The sequence below is a fragment of the Aulonocara sp. 'chitande type north' Nkhata Bay genome, linkage group LG7 (genome assembly GCF_057382095.1).
Source record: "Aulonocara sp. 'chitande type north' Nkhata Bay isolate Kocher_YH1m ecotype deep benthic linkage group LG7, A_spYH_male_GT1.1, whole genome shotgun sequence".
NCBI lineage: Eukaryota > Metazoa > Chordata > Actinopteri > Cichliformes > Cichlidae > Aulonocara > Aulonocara sp. 'chitande type north' Nkhata Bay.
This window is the reverse complement of record NC_141350.1, coordinates 27,236,786-27,260,620: the sequence shown is the minus strand read 5'-3', so window position 1 is coordinate 27,260,620 and position 23,835 is coordinate 27,236,786. Positions and strand designations below refer to the sequence as shown.

The 23,835-nt window shown below is 37.3% G+C and overlaps 1 protein-coding gene across 1 annotated transcript; it reads right to left on the bottom strand.

Moving 5' to 3' along the window:
* Window positions 1-1,649: 1,649 nt before the first annotated feature.
* Window positions 1,650-22,843, bottom strand: LOC147325300 (aminopeptidase Ey-like). The gene is made up of 21 exons (XM_086299751.1): window positions 22,525-22,843; window positions 19,475-19,775; window positions 17,815-17,957; window positions 17,468-17,604; window positions 15,943-16,069; window positions 14,536-14,690; window positions 14,008-14,121; window positions 13,772-13,915; window positions 13,622-13,687; window positions 12,070-12,135; window positions 11,669-11,841; window positions 11,408-11,484; window positions 10,153-10,286; window positions 10,007-10,062; window positions 8,549-8,696; window positions 8,368-8,459; window positions 7,907-8,014; window positions 5,684-5,854; window positions 5,455-5,595; window positions 4,506-4,587; window positions 1,650-2,737 (listed from the first exon to the last, which is right to left on the bottom strand). Exons 1-21 carry the CDS (start codon window positions 22,817-22,819, stop codon window positions 2,579-2,581), a joined length of 2,889 nt encoding a protein of 962 aa, XP_086155877.1. The 5' UTR covers window positions 22,820-22,843; the 3' UTR covers window positions 1,650-2,578.
* Window positions 22,844-23,835: the final 992 nt, after the last annotated feature.

Here is a 23,835-nt window from a genome sequence, read left to right as displayed (position 1 = left end):
TATGTAAGAAGAGTAAGAAAATAAATATACACTTTAGGACCAGGGGTAAAGGGATCAATAACAATTTAAAATTTACAGTTTGATGATTTAAAGTCTCACACACAAGCCATCGAAGGGGGGCTTGGTGCTTCCAAATAGAGCACATTTCATTTATAATGTTGTAAATCCAAGCTCATTATGTATTCATGATTTAAATCCTGGGTTGTGTGAAATCTCAGAAATGCACCCTAGACAAAGTGAATCTGTGAACTAAGGTGTAGGTGTGTTAGATCATGTTGTGGTGATCCTTGGGTTGAGATGGGTGTTCATACTGGAGTGCAAAATTAAAACCAATGGAAGACGGACAAGAAAAGTTCAAAGCCTCAGTTTAGAAAAAGAGAAAAGAAGAGGAGGAGAAATGAGCAAAAGATGCAGGTAAGCAGATGTGTCATTGGATACTGGCAGGTCATCCTGAAACAATCAGAATCAGAATACTTTATTAATCCCTAAGGAAATTATGTGAGTTACAGAAGAAATGGTAAAAATAGCAACAGTAACAGACTAAACTCCAAACAGTACATTATGTTACAGATTTTAATATTAATAATTAGTCATTGTCAGTTGTTGTTTCGTACTGTTCTCATTGTATGACGAATTATGATGGCTGTTTGGTAGCCGTTTGCATACTATGCATACTCTCTCTCTCTTCATATGTGTGTGTACAACAATTTTATGTTAATGTACAATCCTTAATATGTTTTGTGTGTATGCGTGTGTGGGGGGGGCAGAGGGAGTGTTCGCCCAGGGCGCCAAACTGGCTAGGACCGCCACTGTTCACAACAGCTTCACTTTGTGATTTTGCTCTGGTGAAAACCATCTGCTGAAATGTCAGATTCTTCTTTAGCTCTTCTACCTTCTGTAGTTTCTGCTCTGCATTTCGGTTTTTCAGCTTATCCTGACGTTTTGTCTTGAAGTGCCGCCTTAAATTAAATCCCTTAGTTACAGCCACATTAGCTCCACAAATAAGATGCGGGTTTACCAGCAATGTTTGTAAACATACATTCAGTCTCCCGCCGCCGGTGCAGAAAGGCTCTGTTTTCAGAATCAACTTTTCTCTTCGCCATTGTGAGCAGCTAGCTAACAGAAGTTTGACTTGATTGAGGGGGGAATGTTCCCAGGTAGCCGAGCGTTCGGCAAGGAGGCTGCAGCGCTGCATTATGGGATCTGTAGTTTGTGTGTTATTAGCACCTCATATCGCCGGGCCATGCATAACAATAATAATAAATCTACATAAAATGATCTCTCTGGCCGGATATAAATGTACGCCGGGCCGGATGTGGCCTTGACTTTGACACATGTGCAGTACACAGTGAAACGAGACAGCGTTCCTCCAAGACCATGGTGCTACATATAAAAGAAGATCAACACAGGATTACATAGTGCAACTGTGAAAAAATTGCAAAAACCAATGCAACACCAGACAGAACAGAACAATATGAACACAACACAGTGAAGCATTGACAGAATGTAAAAAAAGGTGTGTGTGTGTGTGTGTGTGTGTAACCAGTGAATAAAACCACTATTGTTTTTAGACTTAAAAAAAAAAAACTTTAATCAAACGTTACTGATTTTCCCTAATGAACAGAAATAAAAGTGTTCAGACAGAAAAATCAAAGGTGAAAGATTTATTTGAAAATTGCTGAAGTGGAGAAATGCAAAATGACACTTATGAAACTTTATGAATCAGAAAAAAGACAAAGAAAGAAAGATACAATCTGAGAACACGCTATATAGTCCAGTAAAGTTACACTACATATATTCACCATTAAGAGGAAAAATGATCACATTTTCAGTAGTCTACTCTATGAAAATCTGACATCTTTACAGTTTTTTCCTCTCTACTCATGTATAAAAATTATTTTTAAGAAGATACAGACTTGGTTTTCATACGCAAGAGTCTAAAACTTTTTCTTAAAGCAGTGAAAACATTTCTGGACTCAAAAGTCGTAATCCATTCCAAATTGTAACATAAAAGGTTTAACAATTAAATGCACTTCATATACATTTTTCTATTTTAAAAATCTGCAAAATTAGAAGTAACTTAAGCTTTCTTTTGTCAAATTTGTGTTTGAGACTGTTCAAATAAATATGAAGAACAAAACAGATAGGCTTATAATTTTTAAACATTTAAACATTTTTAAACATATATTCTTGAAAGTTTTACATCCCAAAGTAAGAAGAAAAAGAAAAGAATAAAGGTTTGGAGAATCCTGGTATTAAATATATAAAAAACAGAAACAGTAGACGCTGACACAAACTTAAGGCTTTTGTGACACTGTAAAATAATGATTCTAGAAAGTATAAAACCTCAAAGATAACTGATGTAAGTACCTTTTAAGTACTTAATGTATCAATTTAATTTATCATAATATTTAAAGTATCTATTTTTTCTAGTTCAACTTTTATCAAAGCGAGGTTTAGCAAAAGTTCGGTAAACTGATTTTGTTCCACATGTGATTATGTAATATAAACATTTTCAGGTCGATCGAACCTCTGTTTTCATTTTTAAATGAGTGATGAAAAAGTAAAAACAGCTTCTTCATTGGGCATTAGCTTCAGTTGTGAACCAGTCCAGAACATTCTCCTTGTTCTCTTCAACCCATTTAATGTTAGCGATGGTTCTCTCAATGGATTGATCCAGTGCTAAGGTCCCAGAGCCAAAACCAACATCGGAATTGTCAGCCTTGAACTGCTTCAGCTGATGCAACAGACACAATGTAAATCAGGGGAGTAGTTTTAAAGAAATACATATACTGAAAATACATGGCTTTGTTCATATCACTCATCTCTTTTGTTATATTACAATTATGTTTTTTTCAACATTTTAATAATGAGACATGTTGTTTGTCATTCATAAAATGCTGCAAACACCCAAACCTTTTGTTATTGTTATTGGATGAATGTTCTTCTTGCACACAGTCACTGCAACTTTTTATAAACTGACCAAATATTGCAGCTTGGTTATGGCACAAGACTGCACTGCTTGCATGTTGATGTTAAAGTTGTCATAGTCCTGAGTCTCAGGCCAAGTATTTTTGAGTTTTGTTCTGGACTTCTGATTCTCTCTTTGGACATTTGAGATAAATCATATTCAGGGTTTTGTGTACTGATTTCCTATTACTTGTTTATCTGTTTTTATTCATATTTCTTGGTTTCTTGTTTGATTATGTTAGTTCCTTTTGGTGCCCTGTCTGTCACCTCTGTGTCCTGTCCTCAGTGTCCATCCATCCAATCATTCGTTTCCGCTTATCGTTTTATATTGTTTGTTTTTTATCTTTTATGACTTGTTATCTTACGTGCAGTACTTTGTGATTCTGTATAAAGAGGTGCTATATAAATAAAATTTTATTTATTTATTTTTGTTTTCAAGGTTGCGGGGGGAGCTGGAGCCTATCCCAGTTATCTTAGGGCGAGAGGCAGGGTACACCCTGAACAGGTTGCCAGTCTGTCGCAGGGCTAACACACAGACAGAGACAACCAATTGCAGTCCCATTCACTCACCCATTCACACCTATGGGCAATTTAGTGTTTCCAATTAACCTGTCCCCACTAACTCAGTGTCTCCTGTGGTAATCACAGTGGTTGTCTCCATGTTTGTATCCCTTTGTGTCTCCCCAGTCACTCATGTCTCTGTGTAGCTCCGGTCTCTTTGTCAAGTTCATGCGTCTTAATCTGGGTCTCAGTGTGTGTTACTTCCTGTTTTATTTTCTTAGACCTCTCTCTTGTGTGTATCATGTTCAGTTTTGGATCCCTTGTCTTGTTAGTTCTATTCTTCACAGCTGTGCTCCCTGGTGTGTCCACTCTGTGTATATATTCTCTGTATCTGTGTCCTTTGTTGTGTCAACCTCTGTCAGTCTGTTTCTATGAGTCAGTCCAGACTGATTGAAGATTACCAATAGTTAGGGCTTAACATAACTGATTTCAGTCAATATTTAAATAAATCCAAATAGGATATGATGAGAGGTATATGTTAATGCTGTTTATGTTAAAAGTGTTTTCAGAAGATGGGAAAGTGATTGTGCTTATGAATACTGGAGCAATGGGAGGCCACTGTGCTTTGATGCTATGGAGGGCCATGAGAACCAAACCACTGTCTTTAGGTTTCAAATCAAATCAAATCACTTTTATTGTCACATCACATGTGCAGGTACAGTACATGTGAATGAAATTCTTGTGTGCGAGCTTCACAAGCAACAGAGGTGTGCAAATACTGGTAATGAGAACACTATCACACAGCAGTAAAATGCCTGTCCTGTCAAACTTATTAGTTCAAGTCAGTTCAGATTAAATTAACATCTTGTAAAGTCGGGAAGGCTTGAAATCAATACTTGAAATTTGAGATTTTGAGACCAGAGGATGACTTGAGATTTGATAACGCTTAAAGTATCTACATTTAAAAGTAGTATAACAAAATGAACAAAAGGGAAACCACATTGTGGTAAAGTCATTTCAAAGAAATATCTAACCTGCTGAAGCTCAAATTCAGTGGAGAAACGTTTGGTGACGCCGTTTACGAGGTTGGAGAATGAGAATGAGCCACCACCATACCTGTGAGAGGGAAGCACAGTTGAAGGCAAACATCAGTTAGCAGAAATTAAAGTCCAAGTCACTTAAGAACGGTCTTCTCTTTCATTGAGAACGTGATTATCATCTGTGAAATTACTGAATTTCTACATGCTTTCATAAATTACATATAATTCATTACAAATGTATATATACTGTATATTTAATGAGTATACAATAGATTATATTTTTTAAATACTCTGATCATTTAAGAGTGCAGTTCTATCCAAACTGTAACATATACAAGCCATTTATGAGAAAAAAAAAGAAGAGAAGAAAGAAAAGAAAAGAAATTTAAGAAAACCGTACTAATGATTTTGCGGGATGAAATCTATTTATCTGAAATGATTTATAATAATCTTGCTTAGAGTAATGGCTCTTATGAAGCCCTACAAACTGAAGTATGAGACATGTTACTCCTTTTTTGCTTATGAGAGAAATAAATTATTTGCTTTCCCTTTGGCATTTTAAGCAACTTTAATAAAATATCTGGTGATGTTTCTCCTAATGTCTCCTAGTCAGTTCAGGCTCTGCTTTAAATCCAAAACTTGGAATCACATGGAAAACAAAACCATCATCAGTCCCACACCAGCATAACACTGTGCACTAACCACAGTGCATCCACAACTGATGGTTGCATCAGTTATGGGTCCAATCATGTAAAGATTATGTTATGATTATGCTGTAAGTGTTCTTTGGTTCATATAGATATGACACACAACACTTCATATATGTGTTGCAACCTTTTTTAAATTGTCACTTTGAAGATAAACTGTAATTCTTTTTTCATATTAAAAACTATCCTTCCTAAAATGAAACTCGGGTGCCTTTTTAGAGTTATGTTGTACTCACTGACTGAAGATGTATGACCATCGAGCCCTGACAAAGTCCCATGCCAGAGACTGACCAACCACATTACTGGCAATGTCGACAATGGTGGCGGTGGCATCCTGCTTTCGGATCATGTCTGGATCCAGAGTGTATTCCAGATACCTGAACAGTCACAGAGTAAATATGTGTGCTAGATAGTAACTTTAAGTTACATAGTGTGGCATATTTATTAATAAAGCAATGAATGTACCTGTTGAGCAGCCAAGGTTGTTTGGTGCAGGACAGAGCATAGCGAAGTTTATCAGATTCAATAGCAGTACTGTCATTCTTAATAAACTGTGACCAAGCAAAATCCCATTCTTTCTTGCCACCTGCTGCAATAGCATTGCAGTACACAGTGGAGCGCAGGTTAGGGTGGATCCTAGAAAAAGAGCATATTGTTAGACTTCAGTACACCATAGATTATACAGAGTATTACTTTAAACTAAAGGGGAATAATTATTTGATCCCCCTGCCAAATTTATAAGGGTGCTTAATTACAAGGAAAGGAAATGAACTGTCTGAAATTTTTATAGTTTCATTTTAAGTGATGTTATTGGCTGCTGCTTCAGAACTTGAAACTTCAACTCCCTCCCAAGATTTTCTTTAGGATTAAAGTGTGGACACTTCCAAAGTCACTACATGACCTTATTCATGTGCTTCTACGTGTGCTCCTTCAGATTATTAACAAGCTCATCCCTTGCTCTATTGGATTAATGTCAGGCAAACATGAGGCCTAATCATGGGTATCGATTCCTTGATCCTCCTGGTACTGCTCGCATACGTACTCGGGAATTGTTGTCCACCAGGAGGAACCCAGGACTCACTGCACCACTGTAGACTCTGACAGCTGGACCAAGGATTTCATCCCAGTATACTCATATGACATGTATGACTCTATGTTGTATGAGTGTACATCTCATAATCCTGTCTTTATGTTTTTAATATGTGCTCAAGGTGAATGTTCATAGAGGGGATCTCTGCAGAGACCTCAGACTGGGTCTGCTGGCACCAGCTGGCTCGCTTGTCTATGCTTTTCTCTGCTTTTCTCTGCTTTTCTCTGCTTTTCTCTGCTCTCTCTCCAAAGATCGTGGTAGCTCTTATACCACCAGCTCCACAAACTGTGCCTGCTCTCCAGGGGCCCAGGTTGCAGCCACTGTGCACCAATGGCTCCAGTAATTCACTCCACAGGAGATTTCCCACTAGAGCAGTCTCGTGAAAAAACTCTACACCCAGCCTTTGACCAAGTGATAAAAAGTGATCTTCATATGGTGCACCCTAATGCAGCGCTTATCTATCTGCATTTTGTATTGATTAAAGATTAAAGATGGGCTGACGCTCACACAAAAGAGGAACACACCCAGTTGTTGGTGCCAAAAAGCCACCAAGAAATTATTTTCCCGGTGGCTCATCATAACCCCATGGCAGAGCATATGGGATATGATAAAACTGGAGTGAATCATGGCCTGATATTATTGGCCTGGATGTGGATGTGTTCAAATGGTGTGCATCCTACCTGGAGTGTTAGCTGCTATTTCAAAAGTGCCCTTGTGCCCACTAGTGCCTACCTTAAAGGAGGTGCCATTTGAGTGCATTGGGATGGATCTCATCAGTTTACCAACTGACACTTTGTTCATGTCTCACACACTAAAAGAACTGTACCAATTACTGCTATTACATCTATTCAGTCCAGGTTCCACCACCGTCAGACTGAAAGGCTGGCAGAGTGGCTGAATAAGACTTCTATTCATGAGGATGAACCCAGTTGAGATCACTGGTTAGACCCTATTTTGTTTGTAGTGGGAGATTTTCTCCCTTTAACTAACTGTTTGTCAGGAACTTGTGTGGGTGCGTTTGACCTTATTAAAGAAAACTGTGAGCAAGGTCCAAGCCGAGCTAAAAATGAAATTCATTATGTTCTAGACCTGAGAGCAAAGCTATACACATTGGGGAGTAACACAAGAGCTCCAGGCCCAGGAACATCATTAGTCCCTGTACAACAGAGGGGCAAAACTCATCTCGAGGTAAAGTGCTTGTATTGCTCCTTTCTTTTAGCTCAAGGTTACTTGCCAAGTGCCAAGGACCCTTTGTGGTCAAACATGGGGTGGCTGACACTGACTATGAAAAGGGAGGAGCCACACTGGTATATCACCTCAATCTCCTAAAAGTATGGCGAGAAGCTGGAACTGTTTCTCTGATGAGCCTGGTTAGGGAAAGAGATGAGTTAAGGTGCCAAATTCAACCATTCCCACCTTCCTCCATTATGATGACTATCTCACAAAGGTCTAGAGAGCAGATGTTGCTTGCATTGCAACAGCAGCTCTACTTGAGGAACTGCCAGTATTCTGGAATCACCTCCATATATATATATATATATATATATATATATATATATATATATATATATGGCCCCAAAATTGACATGGACACACACCTGTTGGTGTCAGTATCCATCCACTCTTGAAACCATGTCATGACCAGGTTTTGGCATTCCTCCAACCCTGTCCTGCAAGCCAGGCTAATTGCATTCACCTGATTATACCTGCAGGATAGACAAATAGAAAACAGAAGTATTGACAAGAACTTTTAGGGAAAAACTGGGGAGAGCAAAGAATAATGAATACAGATATTTCGGAGTTCAACATCATATAAGCTGAGTAGCAGAGTTTCTAAGTTCCAGCTATCACGTGTGCTGAACTGAATTTGTAGAATTACACATTTTAAATAATTCATTTAAAAACTGTATCCTGGGTCCAGAAAAGAACAACTTCTACAATTACATCACAACATAAATTATGTTTTATTGAAAAAGTCTAACCTATCTATCTGATTTATGAATGCAGTTTAGACTGGTGGCAGCTTTATGTTGAAAACTTAAAATGTGTTTTCACTCACTGGTCCATGTGTCCATCAGGAACTTTGCTCGAGTTGTCTGTCATTTGCTTGTAGTATTCAAACAGAGGGGAGACTTTTTTCACGAGATAATCCTGAAACAACAAAGACAGAACTCAGAAAATGTGACAACTTATTTGTGTATTGTTTCTTTTGTATGTATATGTCGTTGGAAGAAGTTCACCTGCATGGGGCCATAGACTTCGCTGCGGTCAAACATGAGGTAGAAAAAGTCCAGGTTGTTAAGGGCTGCCTTCCATGGAATGTAATCTCTCTCATTACTCAGGTATTTGGTGGTATTAAGCGCCTGCACTGTAGAAATGATCTTGGCTCTAAGAGGTAGAATATCGTAAAAATTTATCAGATACTCCATGTTCATGTTTTCCATTGTCATAATTTTAAGATATTACCACGAGTACTATTAATTAATATCTGATAGGTAAGTATTTAAGCCCACAGCCTACCAACATATTTAAAATACATGGACAACTGGCTGGGATCCCTGGGGACCCCAAGAGAATTCGTAATATCAGAATAAGAATAATAGTAAGGCTTAATTCTTCTCATAGTATCGCTGTTACCACTTTAATGTCACCATATGAAAAATAGATTACAATTATTATTATAGTTATAGAATGTGCACAAGTTTTATTGTTTAATCAACTTGCACATTTCATCCAAAGTATAATTACATAACAGCCTGACTCTGGTATTCAATTAAGTAATTTCAAGAAAATATTATTTTTTAATATTGTAAATAATTAAGCCATACTGAGGTCATATTGATCCCGGTATAAAAAAGCTGAAATAAATAAAATGGTAAATGGACTGGTTCTTATAAAGTGGTTTCATACTCTACATCAGCACTCAAAGCACTTTAAGCTACTTAACTAATTCACAAAGCACTTTTTCTATGCCTTTTCTATGTAAGTGCTTTCTATCTAATATTCACATACTCGAATGAATGCAGTGGAGAGCAACTTGAGGTTAGTACCTTGCCCAAGAATATTATGCATGCAGGGTGGCAAGGGATCAAACCACCAACCCTTTGATTACTAGATGACCTGTTATACTCTATTTATAGCCTGGTGATGGCTAACTGATTAGAAATAGTTGTGTCAGACAAGCAGAAATGGCTGTAGTGATAGATGTAGCTATTCCAGCAACATCAGGAAAAAAGAACACGAGAAGCTCAAGAAATAGCACGGGCTGAGAGAATGTGGAAGGCAAAAGCAACAGTGGTCTCCATGGTGATGGACTGAGGGAAGTGTCCCTCACATATATCAAACATTCCCTTTAGAAAAGACAATTATTCATGTCTTCTCCATTTGCGGGTAATGGCTCTCCCAGTGATTCACTGGAGTCCCAAAGCCTTAGAAACGGTTTTGTAACTCTTTCTAGAGTAAATGACATCTGACATCTGTCTAATTGATATATCATTTAAACATGTCTGTTAATAATCAGGCTAGTGAAATTGAACTTATAATAATAATGTATTTAATCAAAGTATCGCAGTTGATTCACGTTTTAATGATCATGAAGTGACAAAGCTGGAACAGAAGTAAATAGTTTTTCACAGCAGTGTACATTTCGGAATTATAACAGTTATCATGTACATGTGAGACAACACTTGCAAACTTACCTGGCCAGATTGAAGGCATCATCCAATATCTGAGCTCTGTTGATCCGTGGAATGAGCTTAAAGAAACATCAGGAAACATCAAGAAACACGTTTACAATCACTGATAATCACTGATAATGACTGTGTGTTGGGCTCCTCTGTCTTACCTGATGATTACTCTGCAGAACATCTAAGAGTTTGGCCCAGTTGTCATCATCATAGTTGACCCTGTAGTAACCAACCATGTTGACATTGGCTAGCACCCACTGATCTTGTGTTGCTTTCATAGCTTCAGATGTTTCTAGAAATAGAACTCAAAGTTGGTGCACAAGAATAAAATAAATGTAAGCTTTTCTTAAAAAGTTGCCTTAGTTTATTGAGGGTTGCAGGTATTCATGATCCACAGTTCTCTTAAGATCCTGCAAGAGCTAATGGTGGCAAAAGGACAGCTATTCTGCACTTAAGTAGAAGTACAGATACCAGTGTTAAAAATACTCCAGTAAAAGTTGAAGTAGTGATTCAACTACTTTACTCAAGTAAAAGTAAAAAAAGTACAGGCTTTGAAATTTGCTCAACATAAGAAAGTAAAAATCAGCTTTTTGGAGGATGGTTCTACCCGCTATTTTTGTGAATAGCTAAGCTAAGTCTTGTGCTATAATAATGTAATAATCAAATAATATTAGACAACGGAAATACAAACTTTAGTCTAATTTTTAATTCTAATAGTCCTCAGGTTGAATCAGTACAAAAAGAAGGAAAATAAAAAAAATCTTGATTTTGTTAGGCCTACATTATAGAGTGTGACTACCTTAAAATGAAGGGAGTAATAGTAAAAAGAAAAACAAACTACTTAATTAAAGTACAGAGTGGTGCTGTGCTTTTGACAATTGTCCAGTTATATAGCTCAGTTTTGGCCAAGTTTCAGCTGTTGTCAGTGTGCTGGGTCTTTTGACCCAGCAGTTTGAGCTTGAATTGTGTTTTTTGTGACCTTTGTGTATTTGAAATGACGTTCAAGTTTTAACTCTCTAAACTGTCAACAGACTGCAACTGTTTTATTTATGAACACAAAATCACCATCATGTTGTTTGCTCTATCTCAGGGACATTAAGGTACTATAGAGAGACCACAAGAATTTAAAGGTAATATAGTTTTAAAAATACAAAATTTTGAGTCAATGTAAATATTTACATGTAAAAAAGAAACAGAACCAATTATTCAGTGGTTTCTGCTCACGGAGAATCAACTCCAACAAGCAAATTGTTAGAAGTTGAACATAAATCAGTGAAAACACAAAGATGAAAAAATACTTAGAAAATGCTTGTGTGATAATTGAAAGATTGTGATTAAAAGATTGGTGGACTGCAGAGGACCACCACATTTTGAAAATGATGTGCAGTCTTAAGCTGGGAATGGATTATCTACCTGATTTGGATGTTAGCCACAGTGGATTCTGCATATTTCCAGTCATCATCCATTTGATTGGAATGATCCATTGATAACTACGGCAGAACATTTGAAACATTATTTCTGCAGTTTCTTTTTCTTTATTTTGCTTTTCATTAACTAAAAACCGCCTGTTACCATTTTGCCATTTAAAAATAATAAAAATTGAAGAACTGCATAAAGAATATGGTCTTCACTTGATATATTAGGAGGAAAAGATAAAAAAGGCAATGCAAATACTTGAAGGGGGATGGAGTTGTGACTACAGCTTCTGGATCCAGAAGGAAGTGCTGCTGGGAAACACTTCCAGTCCCAGTGTTAATGGTAACCACAGGAAAGCCCATCTGCAGCACCCAGGTGTTCATTATGTTATCGAGAGTATCAGGAAGCTCTAACTTGCTAGAATCAGCAGCCTGTGAAGGTCCCAAAAAATCCAAAAAGATAAAGTAAATATGGTTTGTGTGTGTGTGTGTGTGTGTGTGTGTGTGTGTGTGTGTGTGTGTGTGTGTGTGTGTGTGTGTGTGTGTGTATGAATATATATATATACAGCTGATCCTTTCTGATGTTTCGAAAGCACTAGAAAAAAAAAGAGATCTTAAACTAAATATTCAAATAAAAAGAGCAGAGAGATGATAACATGCCTTTTGCAGATGATACCAAAGGTCTGTGTAGACTGCATTCCCAAAGCTAAATGCACTCAGATAGGACTGCAGAAAAAAACAGTAAACAGAGATATGTCAGACACACTGCTTTGGATAAATGAGGGATTACTGTGTTAGCAAAAGTTTCCAAAAAATTGTACAAGTGTTCAACATTTCGCTACAATGTCCTCCAAGTTCTTTCATTGAAAGGGATATCCTTTTCACAGATGACAGGATATGATTTCTTAGGTTATTTATATTTCTCACTCATCATTGGACAAATTGTAATTTGTAATTTGAGAAAGATAACTGGTGTATGAATGGGTTGTTTAAGAATATATAAAAGCATTTCAATAAGGAGAGATTGCTTGGAAGAATTAAACATGATTTACTGAGATATAAACATTCATGTATTTGGTGATTAGACTCTGAAGACCCATCATGGCAGAATGGAAACCCAGCGATGATAAGATTTAGGACAGGGCCCCCCAGAGTTGACACGCTGGAGGTGGTGAAGATGAAGACTGATGCTTGGATTGGACTATTACTGAAGTGTCCATAAGTTGCCCCTCCATATTAGACTGGCCCAAATTCTTGAAAATTTCAAATCACTTTTAAATACACACCTTTTTTTCCAAGGCATTTTAGGAGTAGTACCAGAGTCGGCTTGTAGTCAGTTTTAGTCCGTTTTTGGTCGCTTTTAATCTTCTTTACTTTACTGATTCATTTCTATCATTTTTTTTCATTTATTTGTTTATTTATTCTATTGTTATTTAATTTTCTTTGTGTGTTTAATGTAAGATTTTAAACTTTTTTCACTGTTTTTTACTGGAAAGCATTTTGGTCAACCATGTTGTTTATAAAGTGCTCTATAAATAAAGTTGGATTGGAAAGTTGGAGTGTCTGTGAGGTGGAAATGGAGAGTAGGTGGGCTGAACAGATACAACTCCACATGTGGCTGCACAAAACAAAACCTTTATAGAGGTTTGGCAGACATGTGACCGCTTACCACATACCATTAAGTTGTTACCCATTTTGGACACACAGTATTCCTAAATCATACTCAAAAACCTACTAAACCTCATGTAGATAAGATAAATTATGGAAACTATGGTTAAAGAAACAAGTGTATATACTCTCTCAGAGGAAGTAAAAAGCTTTCATCACTAGTATCTTGCTTGTTATGTGCAGAAACTGGACAAGGGACTTTCACTATTGCAGTGAACGTTTAAATAATTATTTGAGCGAGAAGTTTTGTGCTTTTGCAACAATCGTGGTAACCAGCATGACTGAGCTGGTGATCACCTTCTGCATACAGCGGTCGTCTGCAAGATGTTTAACTGTTGATATGGTGTTTATTTACTCCTTCTTGTTGATCTATGAACACTGACCTTAACTGAGGCAGTGCAGTTCTTTTAGTCTTCTTCTGGTACATTTTTAAAACAATGTAGATATTGTCCTGTTGTTACAGCAAAAACCTCTGCAAGGATGACTGGCTGGTGGACTCACCTTCATAGTAGCACACTGTGTTCTGTTATATTGTGGTCCTTACCCTCAGTCCCAGCTGGAAGACATCTTCAGTGAGGAAATCTGACAACATCCTGAGGACAGATGCTCCCTGATGAGGAAAAAAACACACTGTTAGGTTTTTTTGTTTTTTGCTTTTTGTTTTCATGGTTTTGAGAGTCTATGCATGCTTTACCTTGCTGTATGAAATAGCATCAAACAGCTCACTAATCTGTGCTGGCGTCTGGATATCTTCTTCTTTAGATGACAGAGGGTGAGAAGAAGCCAGAGCATCAATAGCAAACACCCTATGAATGTCACCAAGCACGATGAGGTCTGTCTATTATAAAACAAATGAGACTGTATACTTAACAACTTTGTCGAGCACCAATACTTACATTCAAAACAATTTGGTGTTAATGAAATTCTTACCACATTCCACTCAGGTTCAGCATTATTTGCTCCCAAGTACTCAACATAGGATGCAAAGCCTTCATTCAGCCACAAGTCATTCCACCATCTGAGTGTCACCAGATTACCAAACCACTAGAGGGACAGTTCAGAAAAAAAATGTGAGAATTGACTCATGCATTTGAACTAGTTTACAAAGAAGTGAATAGAATTTGAAGTTTTTTATTCACTTAAGTCTCATCTTGAAGTTATTTTCTGGGACTTCAACCCTTTTCTATGACATATGAATGGGTGTGAATGGGTGAATCAGCCAAGCTGTATGTGCTCAGGTAGAGTAGAAAAGTATGTAAAAAGTAAAACTATATATCCAGAATATCAACTATATAATATATATCCAGTTACCAGTTACTTGGAACTATATCTGAAATTGCTTTCGGGGGCCCTGAGAGTTGACATGAATGTTTTCCAAAGCACTTAAAACTTAATTACTGCCTATATTCAGCATCTCAATAATCCTCTTAAACTTTATTTCCAGGACTTGAAACTCACCATGTGAGCCAGTTCATGAGCAATGATCGTAGCGATCTTTTCCTTGTTGGAGTTGGAGGAGAATGCTTCATCGTACAGTAGAGCTGTCTCCCGGTATGTGATCAGACCCCAGTTTTCCATGGCCCCTGCATTAAAGTCTGGGATTGCTATCTGATCTGTGTTAGGACAGAGATTATGTTAATGTGGCTGATTAGTTGCTTGAAGTGAAAGAGGTTACCAGTTTAAAACAGCAGAAGTGCTTAAAACCTTTACCCAGTCACAGTGCAACAGTGTCAATTTAATCCACTATGGGTAAAAAAAAATAATTGATTAACATCCTACTTAGTTAAAAGTACCTATAATCACGTAAATAAAAGTTTCAAAGGTGTCATAAATATCAGTTTATATATGCATAATAAAATGTCAAATAAAATAAGTGCGAGTACATCAAATCTTGGCCTGCAACATAGGACAGGCTAAGATTATATAACAATGAAGAATCACATTTTACCTGTTAATAATTGATAATGAAGATGACCTTCTCATAACAGGTCATAAAAAGTCACAACTGAAAGATGTGCGTATGATAAGAACATAATGGAGCTGACTGGATGCTGCAGCCAAGGTCTTGGGCAATAAAACTATATATTTTACAGTTTTGCCATAAACATACACATGATGCCAATAAACATGAGACCAAAAACTGATCTGAGATCTAAGATTAGATCAGTACACTGAGTAGACACATGTCCCCACTTTACATGTGAGCAGAGACTTAGGTGCATTTATTAATGAACAAAATGAACTTCAATCAGGACACCATAAAGATAAGGCATTTTTATGGTGTGTTTTTTTGTACACTAACAGAAACTGTGATGCTGCTGAAGTCTATCATATCAACTGGTAAAGGAAAAAGTATAGCATTTTTTGTACACTGTTTTTTAATTGCTTTGTCATTTTGTGGTAGTTTTTTGAAGAAATATAATCTCTTCCAAATGTTGTCCCATTTGCATAAAAACAGCAAACAAAAAATAAAATCTTGATGTTATTTTGCATCTTTTTAATGAAATTTTGCATTTTGCTTATGGTCATTTAATGTCACTATAGGATAGGTTTTCTTGCCCTCACAGTCTTTGATTTGAGTTTAGTCACTTATGACAAGCAAGAAATATAAAGTCACTTCATGACAAGGCCTCAGATCAGGTATTCACTTAGTACTTGATATGTTAGTATTGTTACTTATTAAATATAGACTTTTATCAAATTAAATGTACATAATAGATATGAGATTAAGATTTCATAGACTTGAGAAATCCATGCTGGTGCATCAGGACAGCTGTGCTGACTCATGATACAGTGAAGCTAAAAAGTGTGCAGTAGTAAACGTGCAGGCATGTAGATGTCTAGCTAATTGTGTGGTGGTCTTACCAGACTTGGGTAGAGGGTACGTGGCATTGTAATACTGCTCAAAGAATTTAAGGATTGGTCCAGTTTTGTTAAGGGCATACTGTCCTTGACCAGCTGCAATGGCGGACCTCCGGGCGAAAATGCGGATCTAAACCCAGATTACACAAAATAAAATAAAATTGAAAAACACTTTACACCACTTTGCAAAATAACATTATTCTATACACTTGTATTTCAAATAGTTTAAATCTATAGAAAGAGTACAGGGTACAGTCTAGGCACCATGATCTTAAAAGTACAGTCAATCATCTCCAAAAGTTGATTCTGTTCATCTGGACGTAATGTTTTCAGTGGGAGAAATGTTTCGTGACTCATCCAAGTGACTTCTTCACTTGCTGACTGCAGGTTTCATCTTATAAACAGTACATCTGCATCATGACTGAAACCAGCCCACTGAAGGAACAAAGGGCTGGGAGGTCAGTTCCTTCATCATCATGAGCATGCATCAAGACGTACCGTCAATATTTTTTTTTTGCAGTTATAAGAAAAAAATAATAATGTTGAACTGAAAAATATGCATTATTAGTCTGACTTATGTCTTATGTGTTCACTTATGTGAACTTAGAATGAGTCCATTAAAAATATACAGGTGTGGGCACTGGTTTGTGGAAGCCACCAGGTTGCCCCGCCACTCAGGAATACAGCCCTCAAGATGGACATCGCTGTTCTGTCTAATTGTATTTTATGTATGTGGGTAGAGACCAACCTGACACTGGCCCGGTGGCACCAATGTCAGGCAGCCTCGCCTCTGTCAGTGCGCCCCAGGGTGGCTGTGGCTACAATGTAGCTTGCCATCATGTGTGTGAATGTGTGAATAACTGAATGTGTAAAGCGCTTTGGGGTCCTTAGGGACTAGTAAAGCGCTATACAAAAACAGGCCATTTACCATTTTACCATTTATTAGTTGATGATTTCCATCTCAGTCTTTTATTTCTGAGCATGTCTTTGTTTGTTGGGATTCTGTATCAGGTCCTGATTGTTTTGTGTCCCAGCCAGCTAATACTGCCAGGAAAAAGTCTGATTTTAGTGAGCTGACTCCCAAGACTCCTAAGACTGTGTGTTTCAAGACTGTTTATTCTGGGACTGTTTGTTGTTTGGCTGAACAGGGCTCCCTTGAGACAGAAACTCTGCCCGGATCATGGCCAGAGTTTAAGGTCTTAGTTGACCCCCAGAGGTTCTCATTCCTGCCTTGCTCCGGGCTCAGCCGAGCCTGCCCAGCCTCTGGGGCCTCCTGGGGGCCAGATGTTAAATTGACTTGATGCTATTTACTTGATTAAATTGTTCCTTTAAATTTTCTGTATCTTCAGTTGGATGAGCACAAGAAACTTTTACTAATTAGTTTTCTGTTTTACTAATAACATATTTGCTCTACTTGATTGGAAGAAAAGGCAACTGTGAAAATTACTGAAATCCACGTGTGAAAGTTTCTTGGAAATCAAACCACTTTGATTAAAGAATGTCAAAATTACTATGGGACAACAATTACCTCAATGCCATCAATGCTGTTACCAATACTGTCGTAGTCACTGACAATGAATGCCAGCAAGTAAGTCGACATTTTCTCCGTTCGCTCAAAAACTGTCTTAAGCAGATCCTGGCCATCATGGTTGATTTCAGTTGTTTCTGAAAATAATTAAAATAAAATAAAATAAAGAGGTAACATTTTTATTTGATTGCTTTCCACTTCTTACCATTTTACTGACTAGACACAAAGTGTTTTTATATTGTTGTTGTCATATTTTATTGTTTAACTATGTGTTACATCCTCAATATTTAACTATGTAGTGACATCAATTTTTAAAACAAAAATATCTGCTCTGTTCTCAAACTAACCTATGTCCTTGCCATTGGACAGGGCTGTAGTTCCACGGTCGTGGATCAGCGTAATGAAGAAGTAAGCTTTCATAGCTGGCTCATCAAAGCAAGGGAAAGATTTCCTAGCATCTGTAGGCTGCATCTGGGTGGTAGCCATGACCCTGACAAGAAGAAGATAAATTAGCCTTGTGTGTAAAGAAGGTGCTACACAATTTAAACAAAATGGTTGGATGAAGGTTCTCCAAAATCCAGAAGATGTAATAGCTATATGCCCAAAACCTAGTTGGCCTATATAAGCAAAATAACAACAACAACATAAAAACTAGTAATTTCAACCAAAGTCCTCAACTTTTCTTATCTTGTAAGCAGTACTTGACATTGGTCAAGTTCGCGTCAAGTTACTTGAAAAAAGTAATCAGTAACTAATTACTGATTACTCCCCCCCAAAGTAATCCCATTACTTTACTAATTACTTATTTTCAAAAGTAATTAATTGCTTAGTTACTTAGTTACTTTTTAAAAACACGATTTACAACCCCTGAATAGGTAATAAAGCGATAGATCTTCAGCCCAATTCTACTTTTTCTGCATAATCCATCATACAAAATGTAATCAAATGGAAAAGTATCTTTTTAAAACTTGTTTTATTAGTTTTAATCTTTTAACTTTATGCATCAAGCAAAAGTTTAATTATATGCAACATTCACTGACTGGAAGAAATTAGTTTAACATTTAAACCTATTTTCTACACATTCCAGCGCATAAAATAAAATATTTTTTGTGTTTACACTCACTCTTTCAAATAGATGCAAGTGAAACACAGCAGAAAATAAATAAAATCAAAGACTAGCGGTCCTGTTGCTCTATTTTCACCTGTAAAGCAGGTGTGGGGTAGGCGGAGGTTTACCCTGGTGCAGGTGTGCCGCGGTCAGTGGAAGAATCCGCGAGTTTCTCTGTGAGTTTTCCATTACCTCGTAGCGCACTCGGTGCTTGCTTGGAAGTTTAGGAGTTTTTTTCGCTGTAAAAAGAAGTTTTCTTCCCACGCACGATGGACGCTGATGTTTTTGTCACTTTTTATGGAATTAAACTCAAAGTAAGGTCAGTGCTTCCACGCTTTAAACGCTGCACGCTCATACTCTCTCCCGCACTCGATATATGATCCATTGTTGATCTGCACACAGCTGTTGTCATGAACGTCGCACTTACGTCACTGTCATGAGACATTCTCGCAAAAAAAATCATGGTTTTAGTAACGCAGTAACGCAGCGTTCCTACGGGAAAGTAACGGTAATCTAATTTTTGCAATAGTAATCCCTTACTTTACTCGTTATTTGAAAAAAGTAATTGGATTACAGTAACTGCCCATCTCTGCTTGTAAGACAGTAAGATTCTTATTTTCCGACACTTTGTCAAACAAAAGATATAAAAGTATGTACTGTGGGAATTTTCCGCTAATTTATGATAGTATTCATCAATTCATTATTGAAATAATTGTCAAACTGTAACCGTTGATTTTAACAACTATTTTGTAGTTGTTCTAGATGTGGTTGAAGTTTGGACAGAGATTAACTAAATGATTCAAACAAAAATGTAATTATTAAAGACATACTCTTTTTTGCTATTTTCATTGTTACCCATGTTGATATGTTCCAGGTTTGTTGACACTATATACACTTACCTTTTCTCTCCATCCTCCATGTATTCGCTCCTGTAGAAGCCTCCAAGGTCATCAGCTAGTTCTCCAATGAATTCAGTGTAGAGGCGATACTTGTGTCCCTTTTTCAGTGTACCATCCAGCTCCAGGACCAGGTACTGTGTGACACCTTGGAGCCAGGAGGACTTGATTGCGGGGGCTTCAACACTACTCACTGACATGAGTCTTGCCAACTGGTTCTCAAACTCGGTGTAATTCAATTTATTAGAATGGATAAGAATCAGGTCAGTGTCCTCCACACATTCAAAGTCCACAACGGAACTGCCTGAAACACCAAGAAATAATGTGCAGTTTAATCAGTTGTTTAAACGTAGAAACCTTCACATTATTTGGAGTCACATTAGGATATGTGACCGGTTTATCCAATCCATGATTTTGTTGCCAAAAAATATAAACTCAGTTGCATCAGGTAATGCTATTAGCAATCCCCTAGCTAATACACTTTAGTCCAACTTTAAAAACACCATAACTCTCGTGCCACTATAGAATATTTAAACAGCACACTGAAAAAAAACAATTGGCTGCACACCTAAAAAGGACTTTAAGTTTCAGATGCTTTATTTATTTTTCTTCATTCTCTGTTGTTTACTATTGTTACATTTAATTTTCTCACTTGTGTGATCAGATCTAAACTTTTATAAGAGATGAGAACTGTTTTTCAGTAACAGTTTTTAATATCATAGGTGTGATAGTTATAAGGTCAAACTCAAGCTTTTAATGTGTTTTTAATTTTTGCAAATACACATGTAAGAGTAATTTAAAAAATAGCAGCACTGAGTTGGTGTCATATAAATTCAAACTAATTTAGTTTTTAATACTTTTTAAAAGTTTTTTTTTACTTCAAACTGTATTTGTCTTTTGTGTTTCTAAAGGACAGCATAATGTAAGACAAATCGTTTTGTGGCTTTAAAACTATCCATTCGCTTCTGCTTATCCTATTCAGAGTTGGGGGGCTGTCTTAGGAAAAGAAGCAGGGTACGCCCTGGACAGGTCACCAGTCTGTCGCAGGATACAAACAACCATTCGCACTCATATTCACTCCCGCATTCATACCTACAGGCAGTGTTGGGAAGGTTACTTTTACAATGTATTCCACTACATATTACAGATTACATGCCCCAAAATGTATTTTGTAACGTATTCCGTTACGTTACTCAATGACAGTAACGTATTCTGAATACTTTGGATTACTTAATATATTATCATGCTTTTTACAACAACGTGAATGTACTATTGCTGTGTGATTTATTACTGTTACTAAGGGTTACTCGCCATACCAATACCAACTAGATTTTTAAATCTTAGCGTAGAATGAGTAACAGTAGGTGGACATTAAGTAAGGCTGCACTTTTTGCAGCGATCTCGTAGAAAACTATTCCGCGCATATATAAAACAGGTCCGCGGCTCCGAACCGTAGTAAAGGGACCTCTGGCTAATACGTCGGGTTCCGTGTAGCTGAAAACTAGCTTTACTTTGTTTTCTGTGTCAACTTTGCTAGTGAGAGACAGAGAGAGGCGTTGAAAGGCTGCTCCAACGAAACTCATTGTTTCGGAGGAAAACACGAACACGGTGTACAGTCGAGTCTTAATAGCTTACTTACAACTGGGCTCGTCAGGCACTCTTCTTGGCTGCAGTGGTTATTATTATATTTCCGTGCTTCCAGCTCCCGTTTTTGCTCAGTGACAGCACGTACTTTCCGACTTTTTCTCTCTCCCTCACTCACAGACACATAACGGGTTTGGCAGTCCATTCTCCCTGCAGCACGGACTACACTGCCCATGATGCTACATTCTTTAGGGCTATGCCTGTAACACACTGCATATTGCCTTCATATTAAATCATTTTTGTGAATAATTTTAAAAAATATTTCTTCACGTCATTATGTAATGACGTGAAGTAGAGGTGACATGGGCCACAGGCATTAGAGCCTCTTAATGCACGTTTTGTTTGGGTTTCCACCAGCGTGGAAAGCAAAAATAAAGAGGGCATAGCCTTATGAAAAATGTAATCCATTCATTTCAACAAAGTAACTGTATTCTAAATACCACCCTTTTAAACGGTAACTCTAACGGTAACTGTACCGCCATTACGTATTTAAAATACGTAACGGCGGTACATGTATTCCGTTACTCCCCAACACTGCCTACGGGCAATTTAAAGATTCCAGTTAACCTGTCCCTACTACCTGCATGTCTTTGGTCTGTGGGAGGAAGCCAGGGTACGCAAACACGGGGAGAACATGCAAACACCACACAGAAAGACCCCGGCCTGATGGTGGAATTTAACTCAGGACCATCTTACTGTGAGGCAACAGTGCTCATGACCATGCCACCGTGCTTAAAAACTATTTCTGATTAATTCAAGTCCACATTTAGATTCACGTTCAGCACATTTATTTTTGACAATTTCTGACAATTCATTGTTGGAGCACCACAGGCTGAAAGTGTTGAGCTTAAGTTGAAATCTGATGTTAAAAGAAGCCAAATTTCCCCTCCATTGACTTGGTTTTGAAGTTTTAAATTAAAAGCCACCTGGACTTACCATTGCTTTAACTATATCAAAACTGCATGCATATTTCACTATAGCATTCTAAGCCTTTCCACCTCAAATGTTCCTGTTACTGTAAGTATTGCTGTCTCTGTTGTTTAACTGCAACCTGTTTTTCCAACACAGTTTACCATTAAAATGTGCTTCATTTGTGCTTAACAATATTTTGCTTAATTTCTGTTCCATACAGTGCGCAACTGTTAGTTGGGCTTAGAATGGATTCAACAACTCTCATCAACTCTTCAAAGACATTTCAAGTGTGATCAGTGTTATTCATTCTATTGTCTGTTCTACATTATACATTTTCAGTCATCCCTTGGAAAACTAATAAAAAGCATTACAATCATACTTCTACCTCTGAGAACAATGCTGGTAAACACCCTCTGGCTTTAGTTCTTGCTGATACCGGGAGGGTCTATTATATGAACATTACAGAGAAAGAGAGAAAAGTACTCATAAAGCCTTACCTAAGAAGGTGTAAAGACCAGTTGTTGGGTCTGGAGTCAGTCTTGGCCATAAGGTGACATTATATGTCTCTGGCACCAGGTTCTTGGGCAGCCGATACTTGTCCCAAGGTTTATTGGATGGAATGGGTGTTGTGGTAGGGGGTTTGGAGGTTGTTTGTTCTTCATTTTGATTATTGTTTTTCCCCTTTTCCTGTGAGTAAACAACTGACAAAGCTATGATAGTGGCTAAGGCTCCCACACCTGCGATGATCCCCAAAATCCCAACAGTTTTACTAATAAAGAAACCTTTCCCCATGTTGCCTGCCTACCCAGGAGCCCCACACTCAGACACTGAATTCAGAGGTGGAAGGTGAACTTGGATATGTAGCTGTGGGTAGCATTTCTCCTCCCATTTGCAATAACAGGTGATACATTAACAATAGCATTGTAAATACCAACACAGCAAAATCTCCAGTGTTAAATTAACACTAGAGAGTGTCTATATGGGTGCACACCTCTGAGTGTTAAATACAACACTGTTGAGTGTTAAATTAACACTTTTGACAGTGTTATATGTTTAAAAGTAACCTAGTCAGTTTTGAAGATTAACAATGGCTAACACTGAGCAGTGCTGATTTTCTAACACTGGAAAATAACTCAAAATGTTAGAAATATTCCAGTGTTAGAAAATCAGCACTGCTCAGTGTTAGCCATTGTTAATCTTCAAAACTGACTAGGTTACTTTTAAACATATAACACTGTCAAAAGTGTTAATTTAACACTCAACAGTGTTGTATTTAACACTCAGAGGTGTGCACCCATATAGACACTCTCTAGTGTTAATTTAACACTGGAGATTTTGCTGTGAATGTCATCTGCTGAGGATAGAGCAGACTTTTCTTGGAAGAAACAAAACTCAAGAAAGCCTCTCAGTTACCTCAGGATGATTACATTTGATTGTTGCTCACTCAGTCATATTTAAAATATTACTGTTTCTGATGTTTTCTGATGAGAATTGATTTTGATATTTGCTCTTGCATTTAATGAAAAGAAAGAACATATTGAAATTTTTAAGTTTTTATTCTGAGTATGTCAAATCCATGTTAGAACATAAAGTTCATAAAGATCACTGAAACGCACTATTTGTTGGTATTGATATTTTACCATGTTTCAACATAACTTTACCGCACTTCTAACTTAAAGCCCAGAACATATTACTGAGGCATGCAAAATAAGGTTAGATGTTTAAAGCTGCCATCCAGTCACAGTGAAAAAAGTTTTGGAACTACATTTGCATTACTTACAAATAAAAGACAGACATAGTACACTAAG

Excerpts from the sequence above, each read along its gene's own strand:
- LOC147325300 (XM_086299751.1), bottom strand. The coding sequence starts at position 22,819 with ATGGGGAAAGGTTTCTTTATTAGTAAAACTGTTGGGATTTTGGGGATC. Across the intron at positions 17,605-17,814 it reads GTCCAATGGCAAGGACATAG|AAACAACTGAAATCAACCAT; the intron begins GTTAGTTTGAGA and ends AATTATTTTCAG. Across the intron at positions 11,842-12,069 it reads TTTGGTATCATCTGCAAAAG|GCTGCTGATTCTAGCAAGTT; the intron begins GCATGTTATCAT and ends GGACCTTCACAG.